Here is a 16,253-nt window from a genome sequence, read left to right as displayed (position 1 = left end):
AAAGCACTTGGAGAGCACAGACCCCCGCCATTAGCCCTATCTCCCAGTAGTACAGAACCCTACAGAAAATTTGTGGATCCAGACGGTGACCCAGATCACTCTCAAAATCTAATCAGTTTGTCCTTATGCCATCTGTGGCATTTCCTGAGAATGTCATCAAAATCTGTCAAAAAGGTTTTGAGTTATGTTGCTAACAAACAAACAAACTAACAAAAAAACTAACAAATAGACAAACTAACAAACAAACTAACAAACTAACTAACTAACAAACTATCTAACAAAAACTAACTAACAAACAAACTAACAGACAAACAAACAAAGTAATAAACTAACAAACAAACAAACTAACAGACAAACTAACAAAGTAATAAACTAACAAACAAACAAACTAACAAACAAACTAACTAACAAACAAACTAACAAACAAACTAACAGACAAACTAACAAAGTAACTAACTAACAAACTATCTAACAAAAACTAACTAACAAACAAACTAACAGACAAACAAACAAAGTAATAAACTAACAAACAAACAAACAGACAAACTAACAAAGTAATAAACTAACAAACAAACAAACTAACAAACAAACTAACAAACACACTAACTAACAAAAACTAACTAACAAACAAACAGACAAACTAACTAACTAACAAACAAACTAACAGACAAACAAACAAAGTAATAAACTAAAAAAAAATTAACTAACTAACAAACAAACTAACAAAAACTAACTAACAAACAAACTAACAAATAGACAAATTAACAAACTAACAAACAGACAAACTAACAAAGTAACAAACTAACAAACAAACTAACAAACAAACAAACTAACTAACCCCAAAGGGGGTCCCGATCCCAAGATTAAACACCACTGGGTTAGGGTTAGGGTAACCCTATTTTCTGCTCATTTAGACATTGATTTAGAGTTTCAGGAGTCCCTTGGAGGTCAGGCATGGCTGTGTCGTTAGTGTAGACAGCTGACCACAGCTGATCCAGACTGGTCAGAAGGATTTCTGTCATAATCCTGACCCTGCGACTGCACAGACACAGTGAAAGCAGAACTACCAGGAGATTCTCCAAGTCTGAAGCTTGTTTCCTCTGTAAACTGTCAGACAGTGCTGTACATCACTATGACAACAGCAGGAATGCCATTTTAATGCCTCCTCCTCAACTATAACAAAGGAAATAAACCAGAAGGCCAACCAGTGAACATTTGTGATTGAGCTGCTAGTTGTGTTCGCTGGAAATGCTGTTTGTGAGAGCAGGAGTGGTTCTATCGTGGTTTTCTGATGTTTGAATAAGACTCCAACCTCCCCCTGTGAGACTTTTGAAAGGAAACTCCAGTGGCGTTTGTCCCAGTCTGTCCTGAGTGAGTTCATGAGTGCGGACCGTGGGCCATCAATGATTTAAGCTGATCAGAATGTCGAACATCTCCTTTAACTGTTTTTTTAATAAAACAAAGCCTTCAGTGATGGACAGCTACTGTTGGCAAACATCCCTAGCACCAGACATCAGTCATGTTTTAAACACGTTTCTCTCACACCCTACCCTTCTACTTCCAGACATTCACTAAAGTCAGTGTTGGACTGTTATATATATATTTGCCTTTATCCTTTCACAAAGGCCAAATTTATCACAGAATCAAATGTGAATACAAAATAATCTTCTTGCAAGGACTTCAAATTCTTTTAGGAAAGGAGCGCAGCGTTGATCTGGTAAGGCTCACATTTGTGTTCACAGCTGACACCCAGAAGAGTAAGTTCTCAGGAGTTTGTGCATGCATGAATAAGGCCGAAATGTGAGTGACTGACCAGAAGAAGGCCTTCTTGTGCAGGACGTCCTGTAGCTGGATCTGACTGATGGTGTCCAGTCTGGAGAAATCGTACTGAGGACAGAAGTCTGCAGGAGCAGGAGTGCTGAACCGAACCTCAAACGAGGACGTGGGAAAGTCCACCTGAGAAAGACCAAGAGAGACGTTTCCCTTCATCTGCCACCATCACACAGACTAACCACTAGACCAGACCTCTCTGGACCAGGACCTACAACTCTAACCCAGTGGTCAGCACCTTTAGGATTCAGCAAAAAAAAAAAAAAAACAGGCAATGATTACAGAAGATTTCTCTGATTTCCTCTTCCATGCACTGAAACATGTTAATTTAACCACATTTAACTTTAGAATAGCAATAATTATGATTAAAAAAAGAGTTAACACATTCCATGTTTCTGTTTTTATACACATTTTACACCATGTCCCAACTTTTCTGAAATTATATTATCAGGCCAAACTGACGGGATACTCCTTTAAAACTGTGAACTGGTGCATGTTAAATTGTATTTTAATCAAAGCGGAGCTCTAACGAGGGTTTTAATCAGGCATAGAGAAGGAAAACTCCTGATTCAGTCGACTGAACTAAAACAAAGATCTGCGCTGGCCCACATAGAGCGCCCGCTGTGATTGGCTGCTGCTGTGTTACTGTGGCTGTTTAACAGGAAGTAGGTTTCTGCTGAAGGATTGCTAATGAAAGCAGAAGTGTTCAATCTTCTGTTTAAACCACAGGTGTCAAACTCAAGGCCCGGGGGCCAAATCTGGCCCCTGGTACAGTTGTAACCGGCCCCCAAGATCTTCAGATCTTTCTATTCTAACTGGAACACAGGTATGAGGGTTTCCTCCGGTATAAACCTGTAAACTTCGCCTTAATGATTGAAAATATCCTTGTTAAATGATAGAAATCTGAAAAAGAGTTAAAGAAGAAAAAAGTAAGGAAATTATTGTTGTCATTTCATATTCTTAATTTTCTATCTCACAATTCTAACTTAATTATGATTTTGACTTTTTTCATGTTTTGACCTTCAAGATTCACAATTTTAAAATTCTAAGTCATATTTTTATCTTTTAAACTTGTGATTTTGACTTTCTAGCTCATGTATTTGCCTTTTAAAACATAATTTTGCCTTTAAATTACATGTATTGACCTTTTGAACTATCAAGTTTGACTTTTTATCTCAGACTTTAAACTTATCGTTTTGACTTTTTCATCTGAGAATAATTTATTATCAGTGTTATTTATATTTCTTCATATTTTACTAATGGTGAAAATAAGGTTGACAGTTTACGTGTAAATGTTGACCTTGTTAGGCTCTTAGGTTAGGCCTACATTCAGAATCCGGCCCTCAGGACTTCTTCTCAGAACAAATCTGACCCTGGACTTCATATGAGTTTGACAGCCCTGGTTTAAAGAGATCAGAAAGCTACTCAGCAACCGTGCAGACCCTGGTCATGAGTATTAAATATAATATTGTCCATCTAAAATCAATAGATAGATGTGTATTATACTTTTGCTATTAAGCACCATACAAAGATATTTATTTTACATTTATTTATGATATGTGGGAACATTCTGGTTTTTAAACAGTCTGAAATATTTTAAATAGTTACTATTCAACAAATAATTCAGACTTTATGTAAAAGTTGTGATTTTTAAATAAATGTGGACGTTTCAGAGCATACACTCTACGTATTGTACCTTTAATAGACAGTTTAATGAGTGTTTGTCTGAGCTCAGAGTGGTCATTATAGTGACGTGTGAGCTGTGGTTAGATGAGTCAGTGTTTAAATGTGAGGCTAAAGCTATGATCCTGCTGGATCCACAGAACCTGGATCTGAGGACTCCATAACAGTGCCAATAAAGCTGAACCACCTAGACTGTGGCCGGGTCACTTCCTGTCTCACCTGCAGGATCACGCTGTCTGGTTGGCTGAAGTTTGGCGAGCTCGTTCGAGCGTTTCCGCTTCCCGGAGTCGAAGGCCACAGGCCGAGTAACTTCCTGCCGCACGTCAGGACGCTGCAGAAACACACAGAAACGCTCTCTTATCAGTCTGCACGCTCCCTCATCAGCACGGTTTAGGAGGAAGTGATGTCACAATAGCTGGGCTGAAGCCTGAGTGAAGGACGGACAGAGTGACCGGACGTATGACGAATAAAAACCAAAAATCAGCTGACGTTTTCAGTCATCACCACTAATAATGTGGAGAGGATAAAATATCTATAGGCCATTATGTCATCGTCCTGGTTTAGGGGCGGGACATGTCAGATAGGTCAATACGACATGTAATCATGACTCACGATTACCAGGATATCAGCACACAGCCATTCTGCCGTTATTAGACACTCACATATTCACCACAGCTGACTGACTGACTATATAAAACGGCTCTTAAAGTCAAATATGGCGTTCTTCCTCTTCAGTCACGACGGAGGGTTGGGTTAGGGTGGCGGGGAAACGTGCTGAGGTAGGAGAATCATCCTGAGGTGGAAGAAGTACAAGACTACTGTATTCATATTGAAGCACAGCTACTTTAAATTACCTTAGAGAGTAACTAAAGCTCAGAGTTTGAGCTGAGGTTCATCTAACCTGGATTTAAAAGTGGCTTAAGGTCATCATGACTGCGGGGGTAAGACACGCCCACTCCCTCCCACCTCCTGTCCCTTATTAGCCACAACATCAGCAGGATGAATAGTAAAATAAATATATTCATCCTGCATTTTCTAGTCTCCATGTATTTCCATGCCATGATGTTTTCTGTGATTGTCCTTCAGTACAGTAACATAGCCCCTCCTCCATGATGTCATGGCTACAGGAGGACAGATCAGGCATGTTTCAGAGTGATGGACCCTGAGATCTCCATCCCTAGGAGAGATCAAACTCTAACTTAAAGACAGGAAACAGAGACAACCTGGCTAGCAATGATCCCACGGTTTATTACATTATAGAACAGGGACTTCCTGTATCAGAGGGTCATGTGACTCACTGTCTGAAGTTGAAGAGCGGCATGGTGACCCAGCCAAGAGCCTCGATGCTCCGTCGCTGCTTCCCCTTCTCCTCAGCTCCTCCAGGTGGCGGTAGAGAGCTGGCGTATAGCGTGACGGTCAGCTGGGACTCTCTGGGCAGCTGGTTGATCTGAACAGGGAAACAAACCCTGGACAAACAGAGAGACGCGTTTACAGTGGGGAGAGAGAGGGCTGAGTTAAGGAGCTTGACAGACTGATGATGTCATCAGGGGAGAGCCAGGTACATACCTCTGGTCCCACGTCACCAGGTGGAACAGGTACTTGCTGACCGACTGTTTGCTGGTGTGCTGCGGGGCACAGAGCTCCGCCCCTCCATGAGTCAGAGAGCATGAAAGGAAGAAACCCTCGTAACTGACCAATCAGAGAGCGGAAACACAAGAGGAGCAGGTTAGCATAAATGTCTTAAAAACGCCATGTCAGGTTAAATGCAATACCAGTGAAATCACAACACCGTCAGCCTGCAGGTGGCGCTGTAGTCCCAGCAGTTCTAGTTCACACCGACAGAGAGAAGAACCACGAATGAAGTTTGAACTCCTGACGTACTCAAAGATCCCAGCAATGACCCCTCTGACCATCTTTAACCTGATCATCTTTAACCTGATCATCTTTAACCTGATCGTCTTTAACCTGATCATCTTTAACCTGATCATCTTTAACCTGATCGTCTTTAACCTGATCATCTGTAATCAGATCATCTTTAACCTGATCATCTTTAACCTGATCGTCTTTAACCTGATCATCTGTAATCAGATCATCTTTAACCTGATCATCTTTAACCTGATCGTCTTTAACCTGATCATCTGTAATCAGATCATCTTTAACCTGATCATCTTTGACCTGATCATCTTTAACCTGATCATCTTTAACCTGATCGTCTTTAACCTGATCGTCTTTAACCTGATCATCTGTAATCAGATCATCTTTAACCTGATCATCTTTAACCTGATCATCTTTAACCTGATCATCTGTAATCAGATCATCTTTAACCTGATCATCTTTAACCTGATCATCTTTAACCTGATCGTCTTTAACCTGATCATCTGTAATCAGATCATCTTTAACCTGATCATCTTTGACCTGATCATCTTTAACCTGATCGTCTTTAACCTGATCGTCTTTAACCTGATCATCTGTAATCAGATCATCTTTAACCTGATCATCTTTAACCTGATCATCTTTAACCTGATCGTCTTTAACCTGATCATCTGTAATCAGATCATCTTTAACCTGATCATCTTTAACCTGATCATCTGTAATCAGATTATCTTTAACCTGATCATCTTTAACCTGATCGTCTTTAACCTGATCGTCTTTAACCTGATCATCTTTAACCTGATCATCTTTAACCTGATCATCTTTAACCTGATCGTCTTTAACCTGATCATCTGTAATCAGATCATCTTTAACCTGATCATCTTTAACCTGATCGTCTTTAACCTGATCATCTGTAATCAGATCATCTTTAACCTGATCATCTTTAACCTGATCGTCTTTAACCTGATCATCTGTAATCAGATCATCTTTAACCTGATCATCTTTGACCTGATCATCTTTAACCTGATCATCTTTAACCTGATCATCTTTAACCTGATCGTCTTTAACCTGATCGTCTTTAACCTGATCGTCTTTAACCTGATCATCTGTAATCAGATCATCTTTAACCTGATCGTCTTTAACCTGATCATCTTTAACCTGATCATCTGTAATCAGATCATCTTTAACCTGATCATCTTTGACCTGATCATCTTTAACCTGATCATCTTTAACCTGATCATCTTTAACCTGATCATCTTTAACCTGATCGTCTTTAACCTGATCATCTGTAATCAGATCATCTTTAACCTGATCATCTTTAACCTGATCATCTTTAACCTGATCATCTGTAATCAGATCATCTTTAACCTGATCATCTTTGACCTGATCATCTTTAACCTGATCATCTTTAACCTGATCATCTTTAACCTGATCGTCTTTAACCTGATCATCTGTAATCAGATCATCTTTAACCTGATCATCTTTGACCTGATCATCTTTAACCTGATCATCTTTAACCTGATCATCTTTGACCTGATCATCTTTAACCTGATCATCTTTAACCTGATCGTCTTTAACCTGATCGTCTTTAACCTGATCATCTGTAATCAGATCATCTTTAACCTGATCATCTTTAACCTGATCGTCTTTAACCTGATCATCTGTAATCAGATCATCTTTAACCTGATCATCTTTAACCTGATCGTCTTTAACCTGATCATCTGTAATCAGATCATCTTTAACCTGGTCATCTTTAACCTGATCATCTTTGACCTGATCATCTGTAATCAGATTATCTTTAACCTGATCATCTTTAACCTGATCGTCTTTAACCTGATCATCTGTAATCAGATTATCTTTAACCTGATCGTCTTTAACCTGATCGTCTTTAACCCGATCGTCTTTAACCTGATCGTCTTTAACCCGATCATCTTTAACCCGATCGTCTTTAACCCGATCGTCTTTAACCTGATCATCTTTAACCTGATCGTCTTTAACCTGATCATCTGTAATCAGATCATCTTTAACCTGATCATCTTTAACCTGATCATCTTTAACCTGATCATCTGTAATCAGATCATCTTTAACCTGATCATCTTTAACCTGATCATCTGTAATCAGATCATCTTTAACCTGATCGTCTTTAACCTGATCGTCTTTAACCTGATCATCTTTAACCTGATCATCTTTAACCTGATCATCTGTAATCAGATCATCTTTAACCCGATCGTCTTTAACCTGATCATCTGTAATCAGATCATCTTTAACCTGATCGTCTTTAACCTGATCGTCTTTAACCTGATCGTCTTTAACCTGATCATCCTTAACCTGATCGTCTTTAACCTGATCGTCTTTAACCTGATCGTCTTTAACCTGATCATCTTTAACCTGATCATCTGTAATCAGATCATCTTTAACCTGATCGTCTTTAACCTGATCGTCTTTAACCTGATCGTCTTTAACCTGATCATCTTTAACCTGATCATCTGTAATCAGATCATCTTTAACCTGATCATCTTTAACCTGATCGTCTTTAACCTGATCATCTTTAACCTGATCATCTGTAAACGGATCATCTTTAACCTGATCGTCTTTAACCTGATCGTCTTTAACCTGATCATCTTTGACCTGATCATCTTTAACCTGATCATCTTTGACCTGATCATCTTTGATCTGATCATCTTTAACCTGATCATCTTTAACCTGATCATCTTTGATCTGATCATCTTTGACCTGATCATCTTTAACCTGATCATCTTTGACCTGATCATCTTTGACCTGATCATCTGTAATCAGATCATCTTTAACCTGATCGTCTTTAACCTGATCGTCTTTAACCTGATCATCTTTAACCTAATCATCTTTAACCTGATCATCTTTAACCTGATCATCTTTAACCTGATCATCTTTAACCTGATCATCTGTAATCAGATCATCTTTCACCTGATCATCTTTAACCTGATCATCCTTAACCTGATCATCTGTAATCAGATCATCTTTAACCTGATCATCTTTAACCTGATCATCTTTAATCTGATCGTCTTTAACCTGATCATCTTTAACCTGATCATCTTTAATCTGATCGTCTTTAACCTGATCATCTTTAACCTGATCGTCTTTAATCTGATCATCTTTAATCTGATCATCTTTAACCTGATCATCTTTAACCTGATCATCTTTAACCTGATCATCTGTAATCAGATCATCCTTAACCTGATCATCTTTAACCTGATCATCTTTTATCTGATTGTCTTTAATCTGATCATTAATCAGATCAATCACAGCGTGTCTATGAGGATCATGTGATCATGCACCATGAGAGAAATATATGGAGGCCCTCAGAGGAAAAGAAACTTTTTTTTTTTAGCACCATGAGCTTTTTCATTTTTCAATTTTTGTTTTAATTTATCATGAAAAGTCTTAAACGGACAGATAACTGATGACTACAGGGGAGGTCAGATCTTTGCTGCAGTTTTCTTTTCATGACTGAAGTGAAAAAACATCAAACACTGAAAAAACTTCAAGAAATTTTACTGAGAACAAAATCAAATAAAGAAAATTAAATGAAAACAGACTTTCATTTACATTTCAAAGATAAAAACATTCCCCATCATGTCTATCTGGTAGGGCAGAGGTTCCAAACCTGGGGCCTGAGCCCCCCTGGAGGGTCATGGGACACTGTCCGCATCTATTTAAAACAAAACCATCAATTTCTGAGCAACAGTGGTTTTGGGGGAAGAAAAAAATCACTTTTTTGAAGATTAAGTCATATATTAATGAGAAAACAAACTTAGAATTTCAGATTATTAAACGTACAATAAGGAGAAAAAGTTATAATATCTGAGTTTAAAAAGTCTTACATTTTGTTGAAATCAGATTTACAACAGTGGAAATATTCTAGTTTATTTCTATTAAATTAAAAGGTTACTTTAACATTTTGGCAAATTTGCCCATTGCCATAGTTCCTATAGTCTTAGTAATAGGTTCATTACCTTTAGTCGTCGGTGCAAGCTATTTTTAGATCGGCACTGCCAAGTTTGGAGCTGCTGTGCCAACTCAATGGAGACAGTATTTCCGGTTTTCCCTCATCAAACTCATCAAAAACACAATCCAACAACTCCAAAATGCTCTCGTGGACAAGTTGTGACCTGCACATTCACCACGCCATGAACTAATCATAGAACATTACGAGACGGAGATGTTTTAAAGCTAACTGCAAAGCCGGAACTACACTCCAGACACGGCTGCTGCACTGTGTCACTCCGCCCGGTGGTTTACTCAGAAAGTAGTTCTGACTATTTGCTTCATGTGTCGTAATGTTACATAATTACACGTTATTTCATTGCCGTTATACCTGTCCTTTACCTCTGAAGAGCTTCTGTCGTTATTTAGCTCCAAGGCTGGATGTTTCATTCAGAATGCTGCACACCAGCAGTGGAAACAAACGTCTGCATTTTCTCACTCAGATCTCCACAGCAGGAGAGGAAACAGGCATGCATTCACATCTTCTTTGTAGATTTTCAAATATCTAACTTAAATTAAACAGTACATATGAGTGAAAATCTCCCTGATGTGTGACAGATTCAGGACGCTGGGCATTCAATGACTAATGTGGTTAATTATCAAAGAAAGTTAGACATTCTGGTACAGCCACAGCCTTTAAAGGAAGATTTTAAAACCATGATATAAAAATATCTGGCATTATTTCTCTGCTCCTCCATTTAAATCTGAAGTTCTTTAATGAATAAGACAGCGGAGGAAATGCTCTGATCACACTCTGCTATCCGTATCAAACACAGATGGTGTCTGATGCTGGCAGCCAGGTGCCAGGGATCCTCAGGGGTCAAAGGTCAGCTCTGGTTCCCAGGCAGTCAGCCCTTTGTTCAGGCAGAGAAGAGGGGAGGGGGAGGGGGAGGGGCAGCAGCTCTGAGCTCTTTTGTTTCTGAGTGAGATCAGCTGAATCATCACTCTGTTTGTCCACACTGAGGCTGTGACAGAGCAGTCAGCCTGAAGGGGGCGCCAGCAGCCCGCTCCTCTGACAGCACTGATGAGGAAACATGACCCTAACTCTAACCCGTGAGAGTGCAGTCCTACCTGGCGGCCCAGGTGATGGGGATGCGATGAGCGGCGTACACATTGAAGGAGAGCACGTTGGTGACGAGGCCGGCCTCCTGAATGGGCGCCGTGCAGCTCTGACTCTGAGGTGTCGTGTGGAAGTTGGCGTTGAACGTGCTGCAGTACAACTCCACCAGATCCAAGATGGCCGCTGTCAACTTCTCCACCACGTTGTCTATGAGAGGAAGAGTGATGAACGAGAACAAGACAGGATGTGAGTGGGCGTGTTTGGACAGGAAATTTCATTATCACAGCTAAATCAGTGTATAAAACATGGACGCAGCCTCTGTGAGGTCACCCACTGGTGATGAAGTTGACTGATGGTGGCCGCCATACTGGAAAGGTTTTCTTCATCTTGAAGGTGAACTCAGAGACACAGAGTGGGAGGAGCCAGAGCGGATTTAACCTCCAGGTAAACTACCAGTCAGACTAAACCCATCCACACCCTGGAACGATCACTCACATCAAACTTTAAGCCTCAATATGAACAAACAGATGAACTGTGAACACATCTTCCTGTACAGAGAGGGTCTAAAACGGAATCGATTCAGAATCCAGACCATATCTGGATGTAAACGGTTTTAATCCTGATGTTAAAATGGGCTGATGCCTAAGGCCGGCCACACGACACCATCTTTAAACTGAAACCATTTTAAAACTGAGGGAGTCCACAGAGATGAGGACACTTTCAAAGATTTTTCATCTTTAATCATCTGAACATAAACACTAGACGGCTCAGCCAGACCGTCAGATCACCGTAAACCAAACTGACCTGCAGCGACCTCGGTGATCACGTGACTTCAGAAAAACAAACTTGGATGTCTGTGGATATCCTCTACTGTCCTTTACAGGCTGTCCTGGCAGAGCTACAGGAGCATCAACGTATGATTCGCTGGTGACACTACCCCGTCTGCTCGCTCTCATTGGCTGTAGGGGGTACTCTGTCAGAGACACTACAACCTAGAATCTTAACTATCAGAGCTGCTTGATATTTAAGATTCGGGGTCTTGGAGGCTAGGACATGATCTGGAGCAGTCAAACAATCGTGTTGACACCACACACACACACGAGGATTATTCGGACAAATTATTGTTTGTGACGAGGCTCCACTCAGGATCGACCCCACCATCATCTGGGGAGCAAATCTGACCTTAAATCAGGCTATAAATCCTGTAGTGTGGCCAGTCTAATGAGAGGAAGCCTCCAGTGGACACAGCCTGTCCGTATATCTATTGTTTTTCTAGTTTTTCTATTTTTACACACAAACTATTCTTTTTTTATTGCACCTATCTTTGAAATTGCTTTAATCAGCCAATATTTTTCTACAGATCATTGTGTGGTGTTGTTTGATGTTTTTCATACCTCTGTTCTCTCTGATTGCCAGCACTGAAGCATCCTGGGAAAAAAAGAAGACCACATTTAATCTAACCCATCAGGTAGAGCGTCTGTCTGTTAATTAGTCAAACAGCGTTTAAATCCACTCATGACTGTTTTCACAGGAAATGATTTTGATTGATGGTGTCAAAAAGAGCTGACATTGAATCAAATCATGTGCAGGAGTTTACCTGCAGTTATTAAAAAACAGGAAGAAGAAAAGAACAAAAGAAGGGAGTCTGAAGCCCCAAACACAGCGTCGCTGCAGAGCTGCGTCAAATACAGTCTGGCCTCGAGCACGGTTGATGACTCATAAATAGACTCATACTGAAATAAACTATATTAATATAGACTCTCAGTATAATAGACACATATTAAAATAGACTCATATTAAAATCTGAACTTCCGGTGTACTGATGATCCCTCAAATCAACAAAGATAACGACCCTGTCAGCATCTCTCACCTTGAGGACTTTGGGCTGTAGGCGACAGGGGCATGCTGGGAGCTGACTGAGGGCAGCGGTCACATCTGGTGTTTCCACGGCTGCTAATGAGCTACAGAGCGCCTTCACTGACTGGACGAGACGCTCCACATGCAGCGGGAGCTCAACCTGTACAGGAAAAACAAAACAAGAACAAGAGATTTATTTAAAGATTTTAGTGCCTTGTTAGTCCAAATGTGTGTCACTGTGTTTCATCTTATAAGGGGGTTATAGTATGGGCAAAAAAATAAATAATAATTATTTAAATAAAACTGCATCTATTCTTCAGATAATAATCCAGAGTATGTGATAGCGCCTGTCTTAAAGGGTTAGGGTTAGCCCTAACTCTAACACTAGCCCTGTGGTTAGTTGTAAATGTTTTAAAAGCTGGGGTAGTTTCATGACTATGTTCTGTTGTCAGGTATTTGATTTCTTAGAGAGAGATGACTGTGTCGTTTACCTCTGACAGTAGGAAGGACTCGGCTTCATTATGAAAAGTATCGAGCAGCAGAGTCAGAGCCTCCCTGAATACGAGGAGAGAGAAAGAACCAGAACAATTACATGAGAGGAAAATAATCATGCTGAATACGATCAATAATAATCATGCGGAATACGATCAATAATAATCATGCTGAATACGATCAAAAATAATAATCATGCTGAATACGATCAAAAATAATAATCATGCTGAATACGATCAAAAATAATAATCATGCTGAATACGATCAATAATAATAACCATGCTGAATACGATCAATAATAACCATGCTGAATACGATCAATAATAATCATGCGGAATACGATCAATAATAATCATGCTGAATACGATCAAAAATAATAATCATGCTGAATACGATCAAAAATAATAATCATGCTGAATACGATCAATAATAATAACCATGCTGAATACGATCAATAATAACCATGCTGAATACGATCAAAAATAATAATCATGCTGAATACGATCAATAATAATCATGTGGAATACGATCAATAATAATCATGCTGAATACGATCAATAATAATCATGCGGAATACGATCAATAATAATCATGCTGAATACGATCAAAAATAATAATCATGCTGAATACGATCAATAATAATAACCATGCTGAATACGATCAATAATAACCATGCTGAATACGATCAAAAATAATAATCATGCTGAATACGATCAATAATAATAATCATGCTGAATATGATCAATAATAATCATGCTGAATACGATCAATAATAATCATCCTGAAAACGATCAAAAATAATAATCATGCTGAATATGATCAATGATTATAATCATGCTGAATACGATCAATAATAATAATCATGCTGAATATGATCAATAATAATCATGCTGAATACGATCAATAATAATCATCCTGAAAACGATCAAAAATAATAATCATGCTGAATATGATCAATGATTATAATCATGCTGAATATGATCAATAATAATAATCATGCTGAATATGATCAATAATAATAATCATGCTGAATATGATCAATAATAATCATCCTGAAAACGATCAAAAATAATAATCATGCTGAATATGATCAATAATAATCATGCTGAATATGATCAATGATTATAATCATGCTGAATATGATCAATAATAATAATCATGCTGAATATGATCAATAATAATAATAATGATGAATATGATCAATAATAATAATCATGCTGAATATGATCAATAATAATAATCATGCTGAATATGATCAATAATAATAATCATGCTGAATATGATCAATAATAATCATGCTGAATATGATCAATAATAATAATCATCCTGAAAACGATCAAAAATAATAATCATGCTGAATATGATCAAAAACAATAATCATGCTGAATATGATCAATAATAATAATCATGCTGAATATGATCAATAATAATAATCATGCTGAATATGATCAAAAATAATAATCATGCTGAATATGATCAATAATAATAATCATGCTGAATATGATCAATAATAATAATAATGATGAATATGATCAATAATAATAATCATGCTGAATATGATCAATAATAATAATCATGCTGAATATGATCAATAATAATAATCATGCTGAATATGATCAATAATAATCATGCTGAATATGATCAATAATAATAATCATCCTGAAAACGATCAAAAATAATAATCATGCTGAATATGATCAATGATTATAATCATGCTGAATATGATCAAAAATAATAATCATGCTGAATATGATCAATAATAATAATCATGCTGAATATGATCAATAATAATAATCATGCTGAATATGATCAAAAACAATAATCATGCTGAATATGATCAATGATTATAATCATGCTGAATATGATCAAAAATAATAATCATGCTGAATATGATCAATAATAATAATCATGCTGAATATGATCAATAATAATAATCATGCTGAATATGATCAATAATAATAATCATGCTGAATATGATCAATGATTATAATCATGCTGAATATGATCAAAAATAATAATCATGCTGAATATGATCAATAATAATAATCATGCTGAATATGATCAATAATAATAATCATGCTGAATATGATCAATAATAATAATCATGCTGAATATGATCAAAAATAATAATCATGCTGAATATGATCAATAATAATAATCATGCTGAATATGATCAATAATAATCATGCTGAATACGATCAATAATAATCATCCTGAAAACGATCAAAAATAATAATCATGCTGAATATGATCAATAATTATAATCATGCTGAATATGATCAATAATAATGAGCAGAGACAAGTCCTGACCTGGTGACGGTCTGTTTGATTGGCCGCTCCTGCAGCAGGATGCTGTGGTTCATGGTGGACAGCGTGTCATCATCTTCTTTCTGTGTGAAAAAGGTTCATTTAACGTCGTTAGGATGATGACTTTTTAGTCACCTTTAAGGTTTGTTTAATGTCGTTAGGATGATGACTTTTTAGTCACCTTTAAGGTTTGTTTAATGTCGTTAGGATGATGACTTTTTAGTCACCTTTAAGGTTTGTTTAATGTCGTTAGGATGATGACTTTTTAGTCACCTTTAAGGTTTGTTTAATGTCGTTAGGATGATGACTTTCTAGTCACCTTTAAGGTTTGTTTAATGTCGTTAGGATGATGACTTTTTAGTCACTTCTAAGGTTCGTTTAACGTCGTTAGGATGATGACTTTTTAGTCACCTTTAAGGTTTGTTTAACGTCGTTAGGATGATGACTTTTTAGTCACTTCTAAGGTTCGTTTAACGTCGTTAGGATGATGACTTTTTAGTCACTTCTAAGGTTCGTTTAACGTCGTTAGGATGATGACTTTTTAGTCACCTTTAAGGTTTGTTTAACGTCGTTAGGATGATGACTTTTTAGTCACTTCTGAGGTTTGTTTAACGTCGTTAGGATGATGACTTTTTAGTCACTTCTAAGGTTCGTTTAACGTCGTTAGGATGATGACTTTTTAGTCACCTTTAAGGTTTGTTTAACGTCGTTAGGATGATGACTTTTTAGTCACTTCTAAGGTTCGTTTAACGTCGTTAGGATGATGACTTTTTAGTCACTTCTAAGGTTCTTTTAACGTCGTTAGGATGATGACTTTTTAGTCACTTCTTAGGTTTGTTTAACGTCGTTAGGATGATGACTTTTTAGTCACTTCTAAGGTTCGTTTAACGTCGTTAGGATGATGACTTTTTAGTCACTTCTGAGGTTTGTTTAACGTCGTTAGGATGATGACTTTTTAGTCACTTCTAAGGTTCGTTTAACGTCGTTAGGATGATGACTTTTTAGTCACCTTTAAGGTTTGTTTAACGTTGTTAGGATGATGACTTTTTAGTCACTTCTAAGGTTCGTTTAACGTCGTTAGGATGATGAATTTTTAGTCACCTTAAAGGTTCGTTTGACGTCGTTAGGA

At 37.7% G+C, this 16,253-nt stretch overlaps 1 protein-coding gene across 1 annotated transcript in view; it reads right to left on the bottom strand.

Annotated features, from left to right (window-relative positions):
• The window catches only part of pik3c2b (phosphatidylinositol-4-phosphate 3-kinase, catalytic subunit type 2 beta), a 105,861-nt gene that overhangs the window by 37,619 nt on the left and 51,989 nt on the right, over positions 1-16,253 (bottom strand). Inside the window, exons 6-14 of the mRNA XM_041782556.1 lie at positions 15,128-15,207; positions 12,817-12,880; positions 12,339-12,485; positions 11,863-11,896; positions 10,480-10,675; positions 5,080-5,202; positions 4,812-4,979; positions 3,733-3,844; positions 1,814-1,956 (exon numbers count right to left, since the gene is read on the bottom strand). Coding sequence (XP_041638490.1) covers positions 1,814-1,956; positions 3,733-3,844; positions 4,812-4,979; positions 5,080-5,202; positions 10,480-10,675; positions 11,863-11,896; positions 12,339-12,485; positions 12,817-12,880; positions 15,128-15,207 — 1,067 coding nt within the window. The remainder of the gene's footprint in view (positions 1-1,813; positions 1,957-3,732; positions 3,845-4,811; positions 4,980-5,079; positions 5,203-10,479; positions 10,676-11,862; positions 11,897-12,338; positions 12,486-12,816; positions 12,881-15,127; positions 15,208-16,253) is intronic.

Source organism: Cheilinus undulatus, linkage group 3 (genome assembly GCF_018320785.1).
Source record: "Cheilinus undulatus linkage group 3, ASM1832078v1, whole genome shotgun sequence".
Classification (NCBI taxonomy): Eukaryota; Metazoa; Chordata; class Actinopteri; order Labriformes; family Labridae; genus Cheilinus; species Cheilinus undulatus.
Note: the sequence above shows the minus strand (reverse complement) of the source record. Positions and strands in the feature narration are given on the sequence as shown.